Here is a 16358-nt window from a genome sequence, read left to right as displayed (position 1 = left end):
AACAAATAGATGTTCCCAACCTCTGAAGGCTGCAGACCGAGCGGGCGGTCAAATGAACTGGCGCTTATTAACACGTCCTATGCACTCAACACTTTTTTTTTTTACGTTTATTACTTATTATCTTCTAATTGTGGAAACTGAGGTACACAGAAATTGAGTGACTTGACCAAAGTCACAGGCCCCATAGGTGATAGAGATAGCCCTTGAACCCGGGTGGTCTGACTCTGGAGCCTGCAGTTTGTAAGCACCGTGCGTGGGACAGCAGTCTCAAAGCCCCGGACCCACCTCCACACCCGGAGCTGCTCTCAGCTCCTGCTCCCTCCTTCCTCCCGAAGCAGCCCTGCCATCTCGCCCAAACCTCTCTGTCTGATTCCCGCTGTCCTGTTTCCAGGGCCCCTCTGCACTTCTCTGCTGCTGTCCTTCTCTTCATTTCTTCCATGCTCTCTTTTTCCCTCTCTTTCTCCCTACTCCCAGCCCAAAGCTCCATTTTTTCCTTCTTTCTCTCCATCCTGTTTTTACCCTCCAAGATATATTTCTTGCTTTTTGTTTTTCTTTTGTTTTCTGCTTCAAATAAAATCGTGTCTATTGTTCTTAAGTTTTAGGAAGTAAATCAAATATTTTATATTTAAGAGAACTTTTTTTTGGAGAAGCTCTTTCATTTTTTTCTTTTCCTTCTTTCTTTTTTTCAAGCAAGGAGGCAGGGGAGGATCCTGATAAAAAATAAACAGTTCCCAGCACCTGGGTTTGCAGGCCCTACCTCACTTCCGCATCCCTTCTGCTGTCTCTCCGACAGCTGCCCCTAGCGGCCTGCACCTGGCTCTTAATAGCAAAAGGTTCTGATGTTTCTGCCCTACTCTGCTTAATAAAGGCAAATTTCTCAGCTCTCCATTCACCAGTAAGAAAGTCAGTCATCCACTCTAACCCAACCAAAGGCATCATTAGTAGGAAGTCCATATGTCCCAGTTGCCCCCTTTTATTTTCATTTTATCTATTTCTTATTTATCTGTTTGATAAATCCTGTGACCTCCTCCCCCCGAAGTACGAGGAGCTGCTGGCCCTTCAACCAGGAATGCCAGATATGTGGCTGCTCACGGTGGCTTCCAGGCACTGCTGCCCTAAATCCTCTTTATCCCCAAGTGCCGCCCTCTTCCAGCCTGCCAGGAGCCCCCACGTCTCCCCAGCGTTGGGGTTATTCCATTGCCTGAATAAATTAAGCCTATGCAGCAAAGCGAATATGGCAAAATGTCATTGTACAACCTACCACATGGGTGCTCACCCCACAGTTCTTTCAGTTTTTCTGTAGGTTGTAATTTTTCACAATATGATGTTGAAAAGGGAAAAAAAAAAAACAAACAGAAAACGAAACCAGGTGCCCCGGAGGCTCCTGTTACATATTTTACCTGGAAGATGACAACATTAGCCAGTTCGTCCAAACTAACAGGTCATCAGAGGAGGGGACAGAGCACAGGGACACTGTGATGGGAGGGGATGGTGCCCGCGCACATCTGTGTGATGACGGAGAGCGTGCCAGGCGTGCACCTGCCCGCCTTGCTCCTCAGAATAACCCTGCATCTTAGAGAGGGCAGGTACCACACTGCAATTTTACAGGCTGGCCAAGGAAACTGCCAAGAACAAGTGAGAAGGCGCTGGAGCTACCATAAAAACTCAAGACGTCTGCCTCCTGGTTCCATGTTCTTTCCATCAGGGGCAGGACAGGTGTGGAAGCCCCAGTGGGACCCTGGGTGTCATCCACAGAGCAGTCCAGGGGACTCGCTCGCCTTCTGTGTGACTTCGGGCAAGTTGCTCAACCTCTCTGAGCCTTGTTTCCCAGCTGTAACAGCTCTCAATTCCTACCTCTGGGGCTGTGGAGCACATCAGCGCTAACAGGAGGGAGGAGCAGGCAGGCCCGGCCCCGACAGAGCTCAAGAAAGGGGCTGCTTCTTCCCAGGCTAGAGCAGGAGGGAGAGCGAGAAGTGGGAGGACAACAGAAAGGCATGGGACGCCGTTTCCCTCGGGACAACTCTGATGGGGGACCAGGGACAGACGCTCGGAAGCCTCAGACACGTCTCCCACGTCCCCGTCCCCTGCTGATGGCTGCCCAAGGAAAGGGGTTGGACTTGCAGGTTTATTTTCAACAAAAACTTTGTGTCTATTTTAAAACTACTTGTCGGGGCCGGCCCCGTGGCCCAGCGGTTAAGTTCGTGTGCTCCACTTCATGGGCCCAGGGTTTCGCTGGTTTGGATCCTGGGCACAGACATGGCACTGCTCATCAGGCCACGCTGAGGTGGCGTCCCACATGGCACAACTAGAAGGACCCACAACTAAAATATGCAACTATGTGGGGGCCGGCCCGGTGGCGCAGAATTTAAGTGCGCACGTTCCGCTTGAGCGGCCCGGGGTTCGCCAGTTCGGATCCCAGGTGCGGACATGGCACTGCTTGGGAAACGCCATGCTGTGGTAGGAGTCCCTCATATAAAGTAGAGGAAGATGGGCACGGATGTTAGCTCAGGGCCAGTCTTCCTCAGCAAAAAAACGGAGGATTGGCAGTAGTTAGCTCAGGGCTAATCTTCCTCAAAAAAACAAAAAAAATGCAACTATGTACTGGGGGGATTTGGGGAGAAAAAGCAGAAAGAAAAAAAAGGTTGGCAACAGTTGTTAGCTCAGGTGCCAATCTTTAAAAAAACATCTTTAATTAAAAAATTTTAAAAAACGACTTGTCTCCAGCACCTGAGGTTTAGTACTGGTGGGCTCAGGGGTTAACTAACCCCCATGCCTCCTGGTGACAGGGCAGCCTCCCTCCAAGGCAAGGGTGGGTGCTCAGCCCCTGCCACCAGGGTCCCCAGAGCCCAAGCCCAGCGCTTACTATGGACCATCATCGAAAGGCCCCCTAATAAGAACACTACGTGGTAGGTACTCTTTTCATCCCCACTTTACAGAGGAGGGCGCTGAGCCCAGGGAACGCGAGGGACCTGCTCAAAGACACACAGGCAGTGGGCAAGAGCAGGGCGTGGGCCCGAGAGTCTGACGCAGACCTGCACTCAGAAGCTTCTACCCCATCCTCTTCGAGGAGGATAATAGAAACGCTTTCTCTAACCACCCCCTCCACCCCCGGGGTCATCTTTGATTTGTCTTCTAGAACACAGGGAGAGGAGGCGTTACGTCCTTTCTTCACATCCACCTCTCTGCCCCTCGTCTCTCCATCCCTCATCCACTCCCGACACACACTCAGGGAAGTGGGGACCTGAAATTATAAGAACAGCACAGGGACCACTTGCAGGAAACAGCGGCTTCTCAAGTACGTGCACGTAGAGCTTGGGGTGGACACGAGTTCCCGGGGGCCACACGTCACTCTCTGCCCCAGGGAGACGGTGGCCCCTGCTCCCAGCTGGCTGTATCACCATGGACTTGATCTGTGTCCTAGCAAGTGATGTTATAATGAGGGCCTGGTGGACACAGATTTGGATCTTTTTTTAGAACTGGAAGGGAATTTGTGATGATGTAATCCAATCCCTTCATTTTACAGGTGGGGAAACTGAGGCTCAAAGAGGCAGGGCAGTGATTTGGGCTCCAAACCCAGGTATCAGGACTCCTGGCCCCGTGCTTTCTCTCTGGCCCTGTAGCTGACTTTGCAGATGAAATAGGAAGAAAATACCCAGCTCCAGGCCAGCTTCTTGGTGAGTCACCCCCAGGAGCTGCTGCAGACCGTGGGCAGTGAACCGTCCCACCGTGTTCCCTCTACAGGAGCCAAGAATGTCTCAAGAGGCCAATACTTGCCCATTGGACCCCAGGCCTGAGAAAAGGCGGGGCAGGGGGGCTGCCCCACATCCCAGGATGGAGCCAGCCAGTGATGGAGAGCCAGAATCGGCCTCGCTCTGGAAGTTCTAGAACCACAGTAAAAGGAGGACCTCAGATGCCTTGGCAATTGACTCTCCACAATGAAAAACGTGGGGGTGTGTTTCAGAATGCAGCAGGGTGCAAAAGAGCGATGGTGCTCGTGAGTGGAAATGAGCAAACACGGCAGAAAGAAACAGAGGGCGGCATGCACGGAGGAGAGGGGACACACGGACGAAGCCACACAGAAGTGCTAGTGTGTGAGAGCCGAGGGGGAAGCGAGGCCGGGCATTAGAGAAGAGAGGCTTACTTCAGTAGTTTGATATTACACATAATCAGCTCCTTCCAGTTAACAAAAATCATAGCACCCTCTTTTTCTGTCAGCAGCTCAGACTCCATCAGGGGTTTCTGAAAGATCTACAGGTGCAGAAAACGGAGCAGTTCAGAAAGCAAACAGTTAGCTTAAAACTCAAACACACGCACACACAGATCTGTTCAGAGCGACCGGAAGGACCGAGGCGTCTGCAGCTTTGTGGGGAGCCCAGAAGCTGAACGCCCAGCCTTCCTGCAGAGTTTCTGAAGCAGACGGCCCCTCCTCTGTCTGGGGGGCGTTGAAAGGGGGCCCCCATTGGGTCTGCATTGTTTTTCTTCTCCTGGGCTCTGGGAAATAAATGAGCCGGCCCAAGCTCCATGATCTGGGCTGAACCCCATGTGGTGAGCCCCTACAAAGAGGCTGTCATCTACCATTGGGGGCAGGGCGCTCTTCCCAAAGTTTGTTAGGGATGGGGACAGCCTACCTGGGAAGCTCACTTGGCTGGGCTGAGGCTGTTCCCCGGGAGCCCTACATTTCATGAGTCCTTAAGCCGACATTGAACCTGGCATCTACCAGGCCACTGCACAAAAGTGCCATATCCAAGGGGGGGGCGGTGACAATCAATCCTGGACATCCCAGACTGAATATTTTGTGACAGACAAGTGTCTCGAGAAACGGGCATGTTTTTTGAATTGGCACCAATCTTTCCTACGCGTTAATGGTGGCCTTGCGGGCCAGCAACCTATCCCGCATCCTGTACTCATTCAGCCTGGGTAACCGAGGCACGTCTTCTCTGGTTGTTAAGACGATAGGAGGAGATGGTTTCACCACCGTTGGTAGGAGTGGGATTTCTACATGTCACAATACTTTTCAAATTGTAGAGCGACCCTGACAGCCAGCTCTGCAAAACCCCATGTCCTAATATGACAACTCCCCAGGCGTATGGATAAAAAGCTTCCGGAAAAGCAAAGCTTCCCAACTCTGCATCTCCCCATCCTTCTGGACAGGTGACCAAGATCTTTCAATGGCTGCCTGCAGGCAGAGACAAAATGAGGCGTCATTCAGGATGGAGGGCTACACGGGGGACCTGGGAGGACGCATCTTCCTTCTCAGCAACAGATTTCCCTCAGGGGCAATGTGGAGCACTAGGAACAATGCAAGATGTTGGCCAGAGGGCTGCCATTTTCAGATGCTAACCCTGAAGGCCAGGGAGATGCCCTGACTTGCTCTGTGGGCTGGTGGCTGAGTTGCAACTTCTCTGAGAAGAGCCTAGACTCCCAGCTCACTGTCCACGTGTCCCCTTCCATGCAGCTCCCCCCGGCTCATTGTCCCTTGGCAGGAGGGCTCTCTGCCCCTCTGTTGGTAGGACTCTGAGTTGGCCATGGGTGAGAATTTAACCATCTTCTCTCGGGCAAAAATCTCCTATGTGATCGACCGCCCAGATGCTCCCCAAACATCAGAGTCTGATTCTCAGACTCAGAATCAGGGCACGGGCCTCCTGGGCAGAGGCCCCCATCTCTCCCCACCCTCTGCCAGTGCCCCCCACCGCCCGCCAGCACCCACAGCCGCCGTTACCTCTGTGACAAGCTGCAGGTCATTCACATAGTTCTCCTCCGTGACAATGAGTTCGTGGATGTATCCTTGTCTCTTTCTCTCAGTTGGGGTCAACATGTCCAAGAGATGTAAATCTGAACACCCTGGAAAACACAACCAATGGGACAATTGAGTCCAAGTCTGGGGAGGCCCATAAGCTTCACAGCGAGACCCTGGGTCCTCGTGGCTGCTGGGGTCTATGGTCTCGCTCCAGTCGGGCAGTGTTGAGGGTTACATAGTGTCCTCTAAAAAGAGATGTTCAAGTCCTAACCTCTGGTACCTGTGAATGCAAGCTTATTTGAAAATAGGGTTTCCTGCAGATGTAATCATATTCAGACGAAGTCATACTCACTTAGGGTGGGCCCTAATCCAATATGTCTGGTGTCCTCATAAGAAGACAATACAGAGACGACAGAAAGAACGTCCTGTGACAACAGAGGCAGAGACTAGAGAGAGATGTCTACAAGCCAAGGAACGCCAAGGATTGCTGGCTGCCATCAGAAGCTAAGAGAAAGGCAGAGAACAAATTCTCCCCTAAAGCGGTCAGAGGCACACGGCCCTGCCAACACCTTGATTTTGGACTTCTCATCTCCAGAACTTGGAGAGAATAAATTTCTGTTGTTTTAGCCACCCAGTCCGAGGTCATCTGTTACCTAGGAAGCTGATACAGGAGGCACACTCCTGCTCCGTCAAAACCACTAAAAGAGTGTTAAGAAAGAAGAGTTCGGGACAAGTGGCCAACGTTTCCTGGAGGCTCACACCACGCAAGGCTCTGGACAGGGAGCTTTATATCGACAGCTGCATTTAATGCCCACATAGATGTGCAATTATTTCCATTTCACAGACGAGGAAACTGAGGCTTAGAGAGGCTGATTCACACAAGATCTCTGAGCTGGGTGGTGGTGAAGCCAAGAGTCGAACCCTGACTTTGACTCCAGAGCCCGGACACTACTCCGGACCACTACTGCTGGGTGCAAGCTACAGGAAGGCATAAGGTGGTCCTGAGGTTGCTTTTGGGAGGATGAAGTGGCTGTGCTGTGGCTCCTGATGGGCCTGGGAACAGGGCAGATGTGGGGCGCACCCAGACCGTGCTGGATAAACTCTCCTGGGCCAGGCTGCTCTCCTGCGCCCGTGGAAGCCGCGCAGCGAGCCTGCAGGCAGATGAGGAAAGCCTTCCAGCCGCAGACAGCCAGGCACAACCACGGCCTCAGGTGCTGCAGGGAATGGCTGTGGTGGCCTGAGATGGAGCACACACAGGAGGTGGTGCCTGCCCCTGCCTCTGCTCGCTTAGCCGGTTATTTGGGATTTTGTTTGCTTGGAATGTTCTTGGGTTATTGGCAGAGGTTGCCCCACGACATGCACACTGGAAAGAGAGAACGGAAGCTCTGTTCTCGGGAGTACCCCTCATCAAGCTGGTGGTCTCCCCCTTCCTTTTCATCAGGGGTTCTTCGTTTAATCACGGAAACCAGATTTGTAAAACAGCTTGGGAGACGTCTTGGATGTAGGCGGGGTGGGGATGCCGAGTCCCATTTACTTGCTTTTCTCATCCCTTCTTCTCCCCACAAGGGGGCGCAATGGAGCACAGTGTGAAAACCCCTGCTGGGGACCGGCGGTGCTCAAAGCGTGGTCCCCAGACCAGCAGCATCAGCAGCACTTGGCAGTTTGTGACAAATGCAAATCATCAGGCCCCTGCTGAATACTCTGTGGAGTTGGGGTCCGGGAATCTGATTTAATAAGCTCTCCAGGTGATTTTGTAGGCACACTCAAGTTTGAGAAGCCTGCTCCGACTATCAGCAGTGCCTCAGAGCTCCCGTCTTCCCCGAGTGAGTTATCTGGGCTCATGACTGATCTAAGTCTATATGCTGGAAGCTTCTCCAAATAGAATGATCCCTCTGGGGCAGATGATGTCACAGACTTCTTGGCATGGGCCTCACTGTGCTGGAGATTAACTCTGAGCCGCCGTGCTTCCAGTCCGCAGTTCGGCCTCCTCCCCTGGCCAAATGCCCTTTCTAGAATGCTGTAGCTTCTCTCCTAGGACAGGACCATCCCAGGATGGGCAGACGGATGCCAGGAAAGCAGCAGGGAGGAGCCATCATTACGTTAACACCCTCTGCACCCGTTTAGCTGAGACTTCGCTCAAAGGCACCACAGTGCGGCCAAGCTCTCATTCCACAGGGCCACGGGCTGAGCAGGAACCTTCTGCAGATGCATCTGGAACTTGGGCCCTCTGCTCACCCACGGCTTGGCCCAGTTGTTCTTCCTGCCTTGGGGCATTGGTTGTGTTTTATTAAAACAGTTGCATCAACAGTGAACTCAGGAAGGAAGCAAGTGAGGATGACCCCCTCATTCAGTTCAGCCCGCCTCTCCTGAGCTGCTGCTCTGGCTTAGGGAAGCTGACTGATGTCACCAACTTCTTTGGCTTTTATTAAGAAAGCCACCCAGGAAACACTCTTCACTTTGGGAGGAAAACATCCCATTCCTGGCCTCTTCTCACCAAACTCTTAGTGACTCATAGAGCCCAGGAGTAAGGTCATTTCTTGTCAAACGGCAGAAAGCAGCCCTTGCATTACAAGGACTTGTATGAACTCTCTTGGAAGCAGAGAGAAAATTCCTCCCCTGGAATTTTCAGGGCGTTCCTTTCTGAGGGAGATTAGAATGTTGTAGGAGCTGCAGTGCCACTACTCGCCTCACAAACCCTGGGCCGTGACGTTTGCAGGGACACCCACACCAGGGGAGTAGTGGACACTGGTTGGACCAGTCTTCCGAATGTCCCTTTAGGTCACAATTTCCCTTGGAGAATCTGATGGATGCTATAAACCCTGGCCCCCAAAAACACGTGTACAATGCACACAACATACACACACATTTTGCACAGAATTTTGTAGAGTTCACAGGCCCTCCTGAAGCTTGTTCATGGATCTCATTCATCCATTTGACAAATATTCAGTTACGTCCTACCAAGACTCTAGCACTAACTGTGCCGGGTGCTGGAGATTCACCATGGGAGGGGACAAACGCTGCCCTCCAGAGCATTCAGCTAAGAACCTTGGGGGTCTCAGCTGGGAGTGGTACTGCCCCCTACAGGCTGTAGGTGGTACTGCCCCCCCCCAGGCTGAGGGTGTTACTGAGCCTCCCCAATACGCTGAAGGTGGTACTGAATGCTGCCCCCCCAAATCTCCCACAGGCTGAGGGTAGTACTGCCCCCAACAGGCTGAAGATGGTACTGTCCCACCACCCCCAGGCTGAGGGTGGTACTGAGCATCCCCAACATGCTGAAGGTGGTACTGAACACTGCCCCCGCAAATCTCCCACAGGCTGAGGATAGTACTGTCTCCCCAGGTACTTCCCCCCACCAGGTTGAGGGTTGTACTGCATCCAGCCTCACCCCCAGGGCTGAGAATGCATTCGTGGTTGTCATAATGACTAGACTGCTGGAATTTGGTGGCTGGATCAGGACTGCTCGATGACCAGCAGTATACATGGCAGAACTGCATTGGGTGCTCAAATGCCAAGAGCACCCCACTGAGAAATGCTGACATTACTAGAGACTGACAACCAGAATGGGATTACACTCTGCACCAGGACTGTGCCAGTGACCGGAAGATATGCTCAGGATGACTGAGGAATCGGAAACAAGGACCTGGGAGGAAAGATGACAGGCACTGGCTTGCTTTGGATTTCAGAAGTTCAGAGTCTTCAAATTTTATATGGTGTGGATTTGGAGAAGCTCGGAGCTAGAGTGACAGCAGAAAGTCCAGGGTGGATTTGGGACATTGGTCCAAGAATCTCAGGTGCTGGGGCCAGTTCGGGGTGAGGAGGTCTCCTGCACAGGGGGGAATGGAGAGGGACATGAGGGGGCTGCATGGCCTTCTGCTCCGGCCATCCAGTCAACCCAAGTGACAGGCCCAAGTCAGAGCTGATGGAGCTGAGAAGTCTAGAGCGAGGTGCTCTGTGACCCTGGGCTGCTTGCTTCGACGAAGTCTGCCCCACACAGGTCCACCTACCAGCCTACCTGGAGACAGGGGGATGGTCCAAATGGCCTCTCCAGGACCCAGAACACAATGCAAAGCAAAGATTTTGCAGGGAGACTCGTCTCAGCATTGTGCGCCAATGATGTTGGCTTGGAACCATCTTGTTAGCTACTGAAGTGACCCATAGGATGCTGTTTTAAAAATTCTTGCTGGGGAATGCCAGACCACGAGAACCATTACAGACTTGAAATAGACACTTTGAACTCAAAAATATCCTTTCTTTGAAAATTTAATATTTAGAAAAACAAGAGACTTTAAAAACTTCATTATTCAGAGCAGGGTAAATGGAAAAGACATTTCAAATAAGAGTTTCCTTTAGGGGTGGAGGGATGTGGTCCTTCTCTCCTTTGGGAAGCAGGATAAACCACAGTTTGCTGGCTCCCTTCCCGAGGAAAAACGAGAAGACAGATTATGGCAAATAACCTTTTGTGGACATGTCGGCGTGATGAAGAGATTCTTATAACTAATTTAATCCACTCACAGCTGAAATAATATTGCAAAGGACTCCAGGCAGTTAAAAATGATCCCCAATTAGAGCCCACGTAAAATTCCTAATCTCTGCACTGCCCCTTATAATTTTGTAGAGTCAGACACATTTACAAAATAGAAAGATGCCATTTTGAAAGGATTTGAATCTGGGGCACTGGAGAAAAGTACGGGAAAATCTTACCCAAAACAGTCACCTGTCCCCATGGGACAATATTCATATGAACAGCATCATTTAAATAAATCATTTTATTACAAAAGTAATACATGAACATATGCTTATGGTAAACAGTTCAAAGGATACAGAAGTATTTAGGGTAAAAAATGAGCATCGCCTCTCTCCACACCCCCAACCATTCTACTTCCTTTCCCATCAAGGACCATAATTTTAAAAACCAAACCAGCCCCCACAGCAAGCTGGCCACTGAGCAAAGCAAATAAACACGCCTGGTTCCTGTTATGAAATGGGCCAAAATATACTATAAGACGGTCAATAAATATTTATCAAGTTCCTATGAAGTCCAAGAGATACAGAAATAAGCAGGATAGTGTCCTTGTCCTCAAGGAAACTCACAGCCCTGAGGGAGACTTGAAAATTAAATTTAAAACAGCAAGCAATAAACAATGAGCCTGCGAGCTGTGCCGAAGGTGGAGGCTGCAGGCACTCAGAAAAGTAGATGCTCTTTGGCCCGAGAGAGGAGGAGTCTGCCAGGAGGTCCTACTTGCACTGGGTTTCCATTTGGCTGGGTGAATGGGGCCGTTATGGGGGGGGGGGGGGGGGCAGGGAACGGACCAATGTGTCAGGTGAACGCAGAAACGCTGTGGGAGATAAGGTGGGAAATAGATCACAGAGGTCATGATGCGGGAGGGACCAGGGGAGAGAGCTGGGTAGCATCCAGCAATGTGGAAGTTCAGGCGATGGTTTTTCATTGAAAAACCAGGGAAAGGATACACCAACGTCTCTGAGGACATTCAGCCCAAGTCCTCTGGCTAAATGGCCCCAGGTCAGCAGGATACATGTTAACTGGGCTCCTGGAGCTCCCGTCTACGCTGAAGGCTTCTCCAGGGATGACCTGGCTGGAGGAAATGGGACCTTACGGCCCCGGTCTCTCCTGCCAGCTGAGCCCACTCTCCTCAACGCTACACTAGATGGATTCTCCAGGGAAAATGAATCTAATTGTGCAGCCCTCCACCTCCTGGGCACAGTGGCATGGGGGCAGGGAGGGGTGGCCTGGTATGTAGGAAAGGCAGGCGAAGCCCACAACGGATGTGACGTAAGGAAGGTCCTCTGGTCACTTTATCCTCCAGCCTGCAGCTGACATCTGAAACCCCCATTGTCTAAGCTGTGAACTTGTGCATTCCTGCTGTGACCGCTGTGCTTAGAGCTGGGATTCTGTGACAAAGGGGGTGGGCCGGGTCCTTCAGGAGCCTCAGCCTACCGGAGGCTCGGGCCTTCCATCCTGACTCAGATCCTTGCCAAACCGCAGGCGCTCACAGAGGGCATCACTGTCAGTTATCAGTCCTCGAGACCACAGAGTTGCAAATCCCTAAGACTGGATTTTTACGGGGGTCTAAGGAAGCCAGGTGGGCACTGGGCCTGCAGCAAGAGATGGGGGAATGTCACCCGACTGCACCAAAGACCCGCTGTGCCGATGTCCAGCTGAGCCCAGGCATCCCTCTCCAGCCTGTCCTGGGGGCTGGCCAGGCCCCAGGAGGCTGGGTCCCTCTGGGAGCTTCCCCTTAGCTGCACTGAGTCATAACACAGAAGATAGAAGTGCCAAGGTGGCTTCCAGATGAGCTTAACTTTTTCCCTAGAAGGAGAATTCAGCCTACATGAGCTTCCAGGCAGCATAATAACTGTTAAGAAGTGGTGAAAATCAAATTACTCTCAGGGGTAAGTCATCTCTTAATTGTCCGTAAATAAGAATGTTAGTAATTTTTTTTATTAAAGGCGTATCATTTGTGGCTTTATAACCGACACTGGAATTCCTGGTGTGGCATCAAGTGCCCCATGGTATGCATTTGTTAGCTCATTCCTGCTCCCATCTATGTCACACCCTTGTTTTCCTTTCTTCCCCAGTTCCTGCTTCCGATGTGCGCTATCTGTGGTATTTTGGGTATCCTTAGTAGCGGCCGTAAATAAATCCTTTGGGTACACAAGGCAGATTGGGATGTTAGAAGTACAAACACATCTTTATTGGAATATAAGGGAGGAGGCAGTAGTCTTGACAAGAGGGATGTTGGGAATATTTTCCAGGGGAGGAGGAATTTGAGTTGGACTTCGTCAGGCAAATGTCAGGGAGGGTGGGCAGTTGGGACGGGTCCGAGCAGAGGGAACAAGGAAACTGAGCCACAGAGAAGTGAAGTCCCCTACCAAAGCCTCAGTTAACAAATGGCAGAGGGAGTGGGACCCCATGAGACCCGGCTCTCAGCCACTGTGCCTCTGGCCTTGCTGGAAAGGTGATGTATCAGTGAACTCGGGCAGCTGTAACAAAGTTCCATGGCCTGGGCGGCTCTGACAATAGAACTTTACTGTCTCACGGTTCTGGAGGCTGGAAGTCCGAGATCAAGCTGCTGGCGGGTCTGGTTTCTTCCGAGGCCTTTCTCCTTGGCTGGCGGACGGTCGTCTTCTCCCCACGTCCTCACATGGTCTTTCCTCTGCATGTGATCACCCTTGGTGACTTTTTGTGCCCAAGTCTCCTCTTCTTATTAAGGACACAAGTCAGATTGCATTAGGGCCCCCCCTAATGGCCTCATCTTAACTTGATGACCCCTTTAAAGTCCCTATCTCCAAATATAGTCCTGTTCTCGGGTACTAGGGGTAAGGGCTTTGACATACGAGTTTTGGGGGAAACACAGTTCAGCCCATAACAGGTGGGAAAGCACAGTCAAGGAGGCTTTGAACCCTGGAGTGAGGCGTGTGTATTTTCGTCTTTGGTGGCAGAATCAGGGAAGGTCCTGGCTGTATTTCAGGAGGATCACTATGGCAGCTGCATAGACGATGGATGAGGGCTATGGCCCTCGAGTTTGGCTGCACATTGGACTCACCCAAGGAGCTTTTATAAAGCCTAGTGTCCCTGCTGCACCCCAGACCAATCAAATCCGACTGGCTGGGGTATGACCTGGGCATCTGTAATTTGTAAAGCTTCCAGGTGGTTCCGACGTGCAGCCAAGAGTGAGGACCACTCCATGAGAAGGAAGATTGCCTGGAAATCAAGACACCTGGTGTAAAGGGCACGAGATTCAGAAACCAGACCTGTCCAGGCACATGTAGCATGAGAGTTGCCACAACTGCTGAACCGAATCCAGCCCAAGGCAAGTCACTCAATCAACTTGTCCGAAGGGATGTGATGGCCTTAACCACAGAAAGCTGATGGGCCAAGGCCATCCATGGCCCCGAGCCCAGAGAACCTCTGACGCTCTGTTCCTGGAGGCCACACTGCCACCACCTGGCCTCCTGACTCTAGGGTTAGAGCTTGAAAGGTCACTCTGCTCAATGCCATCTTTAACGGAGGGGACAGGGTCCAAAGACATATAGTGATCTCTGCAACCAGGAATAAAAACCTTTGCTCTTGATGTCTTGGAGAACTACAAGGAAACCACCAGCTCTTCAAAGAGTGGGTCTGAGGGTGGTCCATCCCCCTTTCTCTCCCAGTACATTCCTACCAGACCTGGCTGAGACGACACTCTTGTCCTTGAAGCCTGAAGCTGTCAGGGACTACTGACAGCCAGGCAGGTCAACGCAGCTGGGTTTCCTCCAAAAACGGACCTTGGCTGTCCAGCCCTGGGGTGGCCCCACCCATGGGATGGTCTGGAGGCCAGACCAGTTCTGGGCGATCCAGAGGGACAGGTGCACTTCTCATCCCACTGGAACTTTCTTCACGAGAGTCTAAGAATAGCCTGGTCCCCTGGGGTCTCTCCTAACTTGGCAAACTGGCCTCGTTGGACACAAGAGACAACCTGAGCCTGTGACACTTCTGCTCATCTCCAGCAACTGCGCAGACGCGCTCAGGTCCCTGCTTTCCCGGAACTTCCATTCTAGTGGAGGGAGACAGAAAACCGAACACATACGTAAACACATGGTACTTAGGGTGCTTATAAGAATGAAGAATAACAATTCTTATAATTCATGAGCTCATTTCCTGTTCTAGGGCCTTCCCATATGAATTTCTTTTTTAAATAATGGTGCCTTCCCAAGCATGAGTTTGTGCAGGGTTCTAGGCCACACACAGAGGGGAGACTGAACACCGTGATGCGTCCTTTCCCTCACAACCTTGTTGGGGAGGAAGGAATGAGCCTGAGGAACAATGGGAGGGCAACAGGACTGCCCCCTAGGAACACTTCCTGAGCAACTGCCATGAGTGAGGGCCCCTGGATGATACGCAAGGGTGCGAGGTAGATGCTGCCTCCCAGTGGATAATCTAATGAGGAGACTGGGCGTCATGCAATACGTAATAAACTATGCAAGGGGAGGTACCATTGCTATTGATTAGTGATGCTATTGTGTAGATCTTCATGGGATATGGCCTTGATCCAGGGAGTTCACAGTCTAATTAGGGAGAAAAGAATACAATCATGTGCCACATAATGACGTTTCAGTCAACGAGGGACCACATAGACAACTGTGATCGCATAGGAGACAACTGTGATCGCATAAGATTAGTACCAAATAGCCTAGGTGTGTAGTAGGCTATACCATCTAGGTGTGTGTAAGTGCACTCTATGATGTTTACAGAATGACACAATCGCCTAACGATGCATTTCTCAGAACGTGTCCCATAGTTAAGTGATGCGTGACTGCATGTATGTGTTTCTGCATCAGCCTCTATCCACTCATGTTCACGTACAAGTAACTAGGAATTCAGCAAAGAGCTCAGTCATAGAGAGTCAACGGAGCTGGGCCAGGCAGCAGAGAAAGGAGGAGTGGTGAAGGTAAGTGGACAGAGGTGGCAAGATGGGGTGAGGGCATACTGGGTGGGGCCCACCAGTGGCTTAGGCTTGACACAAGAATCCTGGGGAGGTGGTGAGGAGAATGGTGACAGAGGGAAGGTCTGGTTGGGTAAGACTCAACAGTCAGGGTAGGGCTGCATGATGAGGGTCCATGGACTAGGGCCCAGGCACCACCTCTCTTTGGACGTGCAGGCACACAGAGCCCTGGGAGGAAGATGAGGCTTTGGGAGTTTGGGTCATGCAATCTCTAAGGCAGGGAGAGGCTCCACGTCCATGCTGTCTGTCCACCCCACTTCCTTCCCGATGCGTGCCCAGGATGCTGCAGTGGGGACCGGTGATCCAAGTGGACCTTTCCATCACCTGGCTCAGAGGTCAGAGGAGACAGTCTTCAAGAGGGCCAGTGGGAAACCCACTGGGGCAACAGAAGCCTGGACTTCTCTTTAGGGTCATCGTGGTGACTCAAAAGGTGGCAGAAAGAACTAGAAAGAAAGTTGGATCAGATTGCTGGAGACCAGCTCCATAACAGCACAAGCAGACTTCAGCTCTTCAAGCATCAGCATCCCCTCCTGCAAGCTCGAGAGGCCCATGGCCCCTGCAACACATTTGGTGTGGAAACCTGGAATGTTTTCGACGACAGTGGCCACCCATTGGTGGGCCTGTCAGCAACTCAGATAGGAAGGCCCCGGCTGGGGAAGGCTTCTCTGAGGAAGCGATAGCTGAGCCATGCTAAAAATGGAGCAGAAACTGGTATAAATGAGGAGAGGGAAGGGGAGGGGGCTGCCGAATGGGCAGAAGAAGATGGGAATAGAGCAGCGGAGCCTTGCAGACCAACTGTGAGACCTGCATCTTTATCCCATGAGGACTATGAACCCCCTGGATGATTTAAGCAGTAGTTGGCTTTTTAAAACAGCTCCCTGCCTAAGGTGTGGAGAAGAGGCTGGAAGACGCTGAGTATGGAGCAGTGACCACTTAGAAGATTAGTGCGTCCCGATGGGAAGAGCAGGAGAAACTCATTCCCCTTCCGGGGTCTTTGCACTTGCTGTTCCTCAGGCTTAGAATGCTGGTCCCCTTGATCTTTGCACGCTGACTCCTCTGCAGTCAGATCTCCACCCCCATGTCACCACTCCAGGAGGCCTTCCAGGGCCATCCCATCT

General features: G+C 51.6%; 1 protein-coding gene across 9 annotated transcripts in view; it reads right to left on the bottom strand.

Moving 5' to 3' along the window:
• ITSN1 (intersectin 1) overlaps positions 1-16358 on the bottom strand; it is a 213911-nt gene that overhangs the window by 33349 nt on the left and 164204 nt on the right. For 7 of the 9 annotated variants that reach the window (XM_070597188.1, XM_070597191.1, XM_070597187.1 and 4 more), the window contains 2 exons: positions 5720-5841; positions 4142-4248 (listed from right to left, as the gene is read on the bottom strand). In XM_070597188.1, the coding sequence (XP_070453289.1) occupies positions 4142-4248; positions 5720-5841 (229 nt within the window). The remainder of the gene's footprint in view (positions 1-4141; positions 4249-5719; positions 5842-16358) is intronic. The other 2 variants (XR_011533735.1, XR_011533734.1) reach the window with 1 other exon arrangement.

The sequence above is a fragment of the Equus przewalskii genome, chromosome 27, assembly GCF_037783145.1.
Source record: "Equus przewalskii isolate Varuska chromosome 27, EquPr2, whole genome shotgun sequence".
NCBI lineage: Eukaryota > Metazoa > Chordata > Mammalia > Perissodactyla > Equidae > Equus > Equus przewalskii.
The sequence above is the reverse complement of the archived record's forward strand: the minus strand, read 5'-3'. Positions and strand labels throughout refer to the sequence as shown.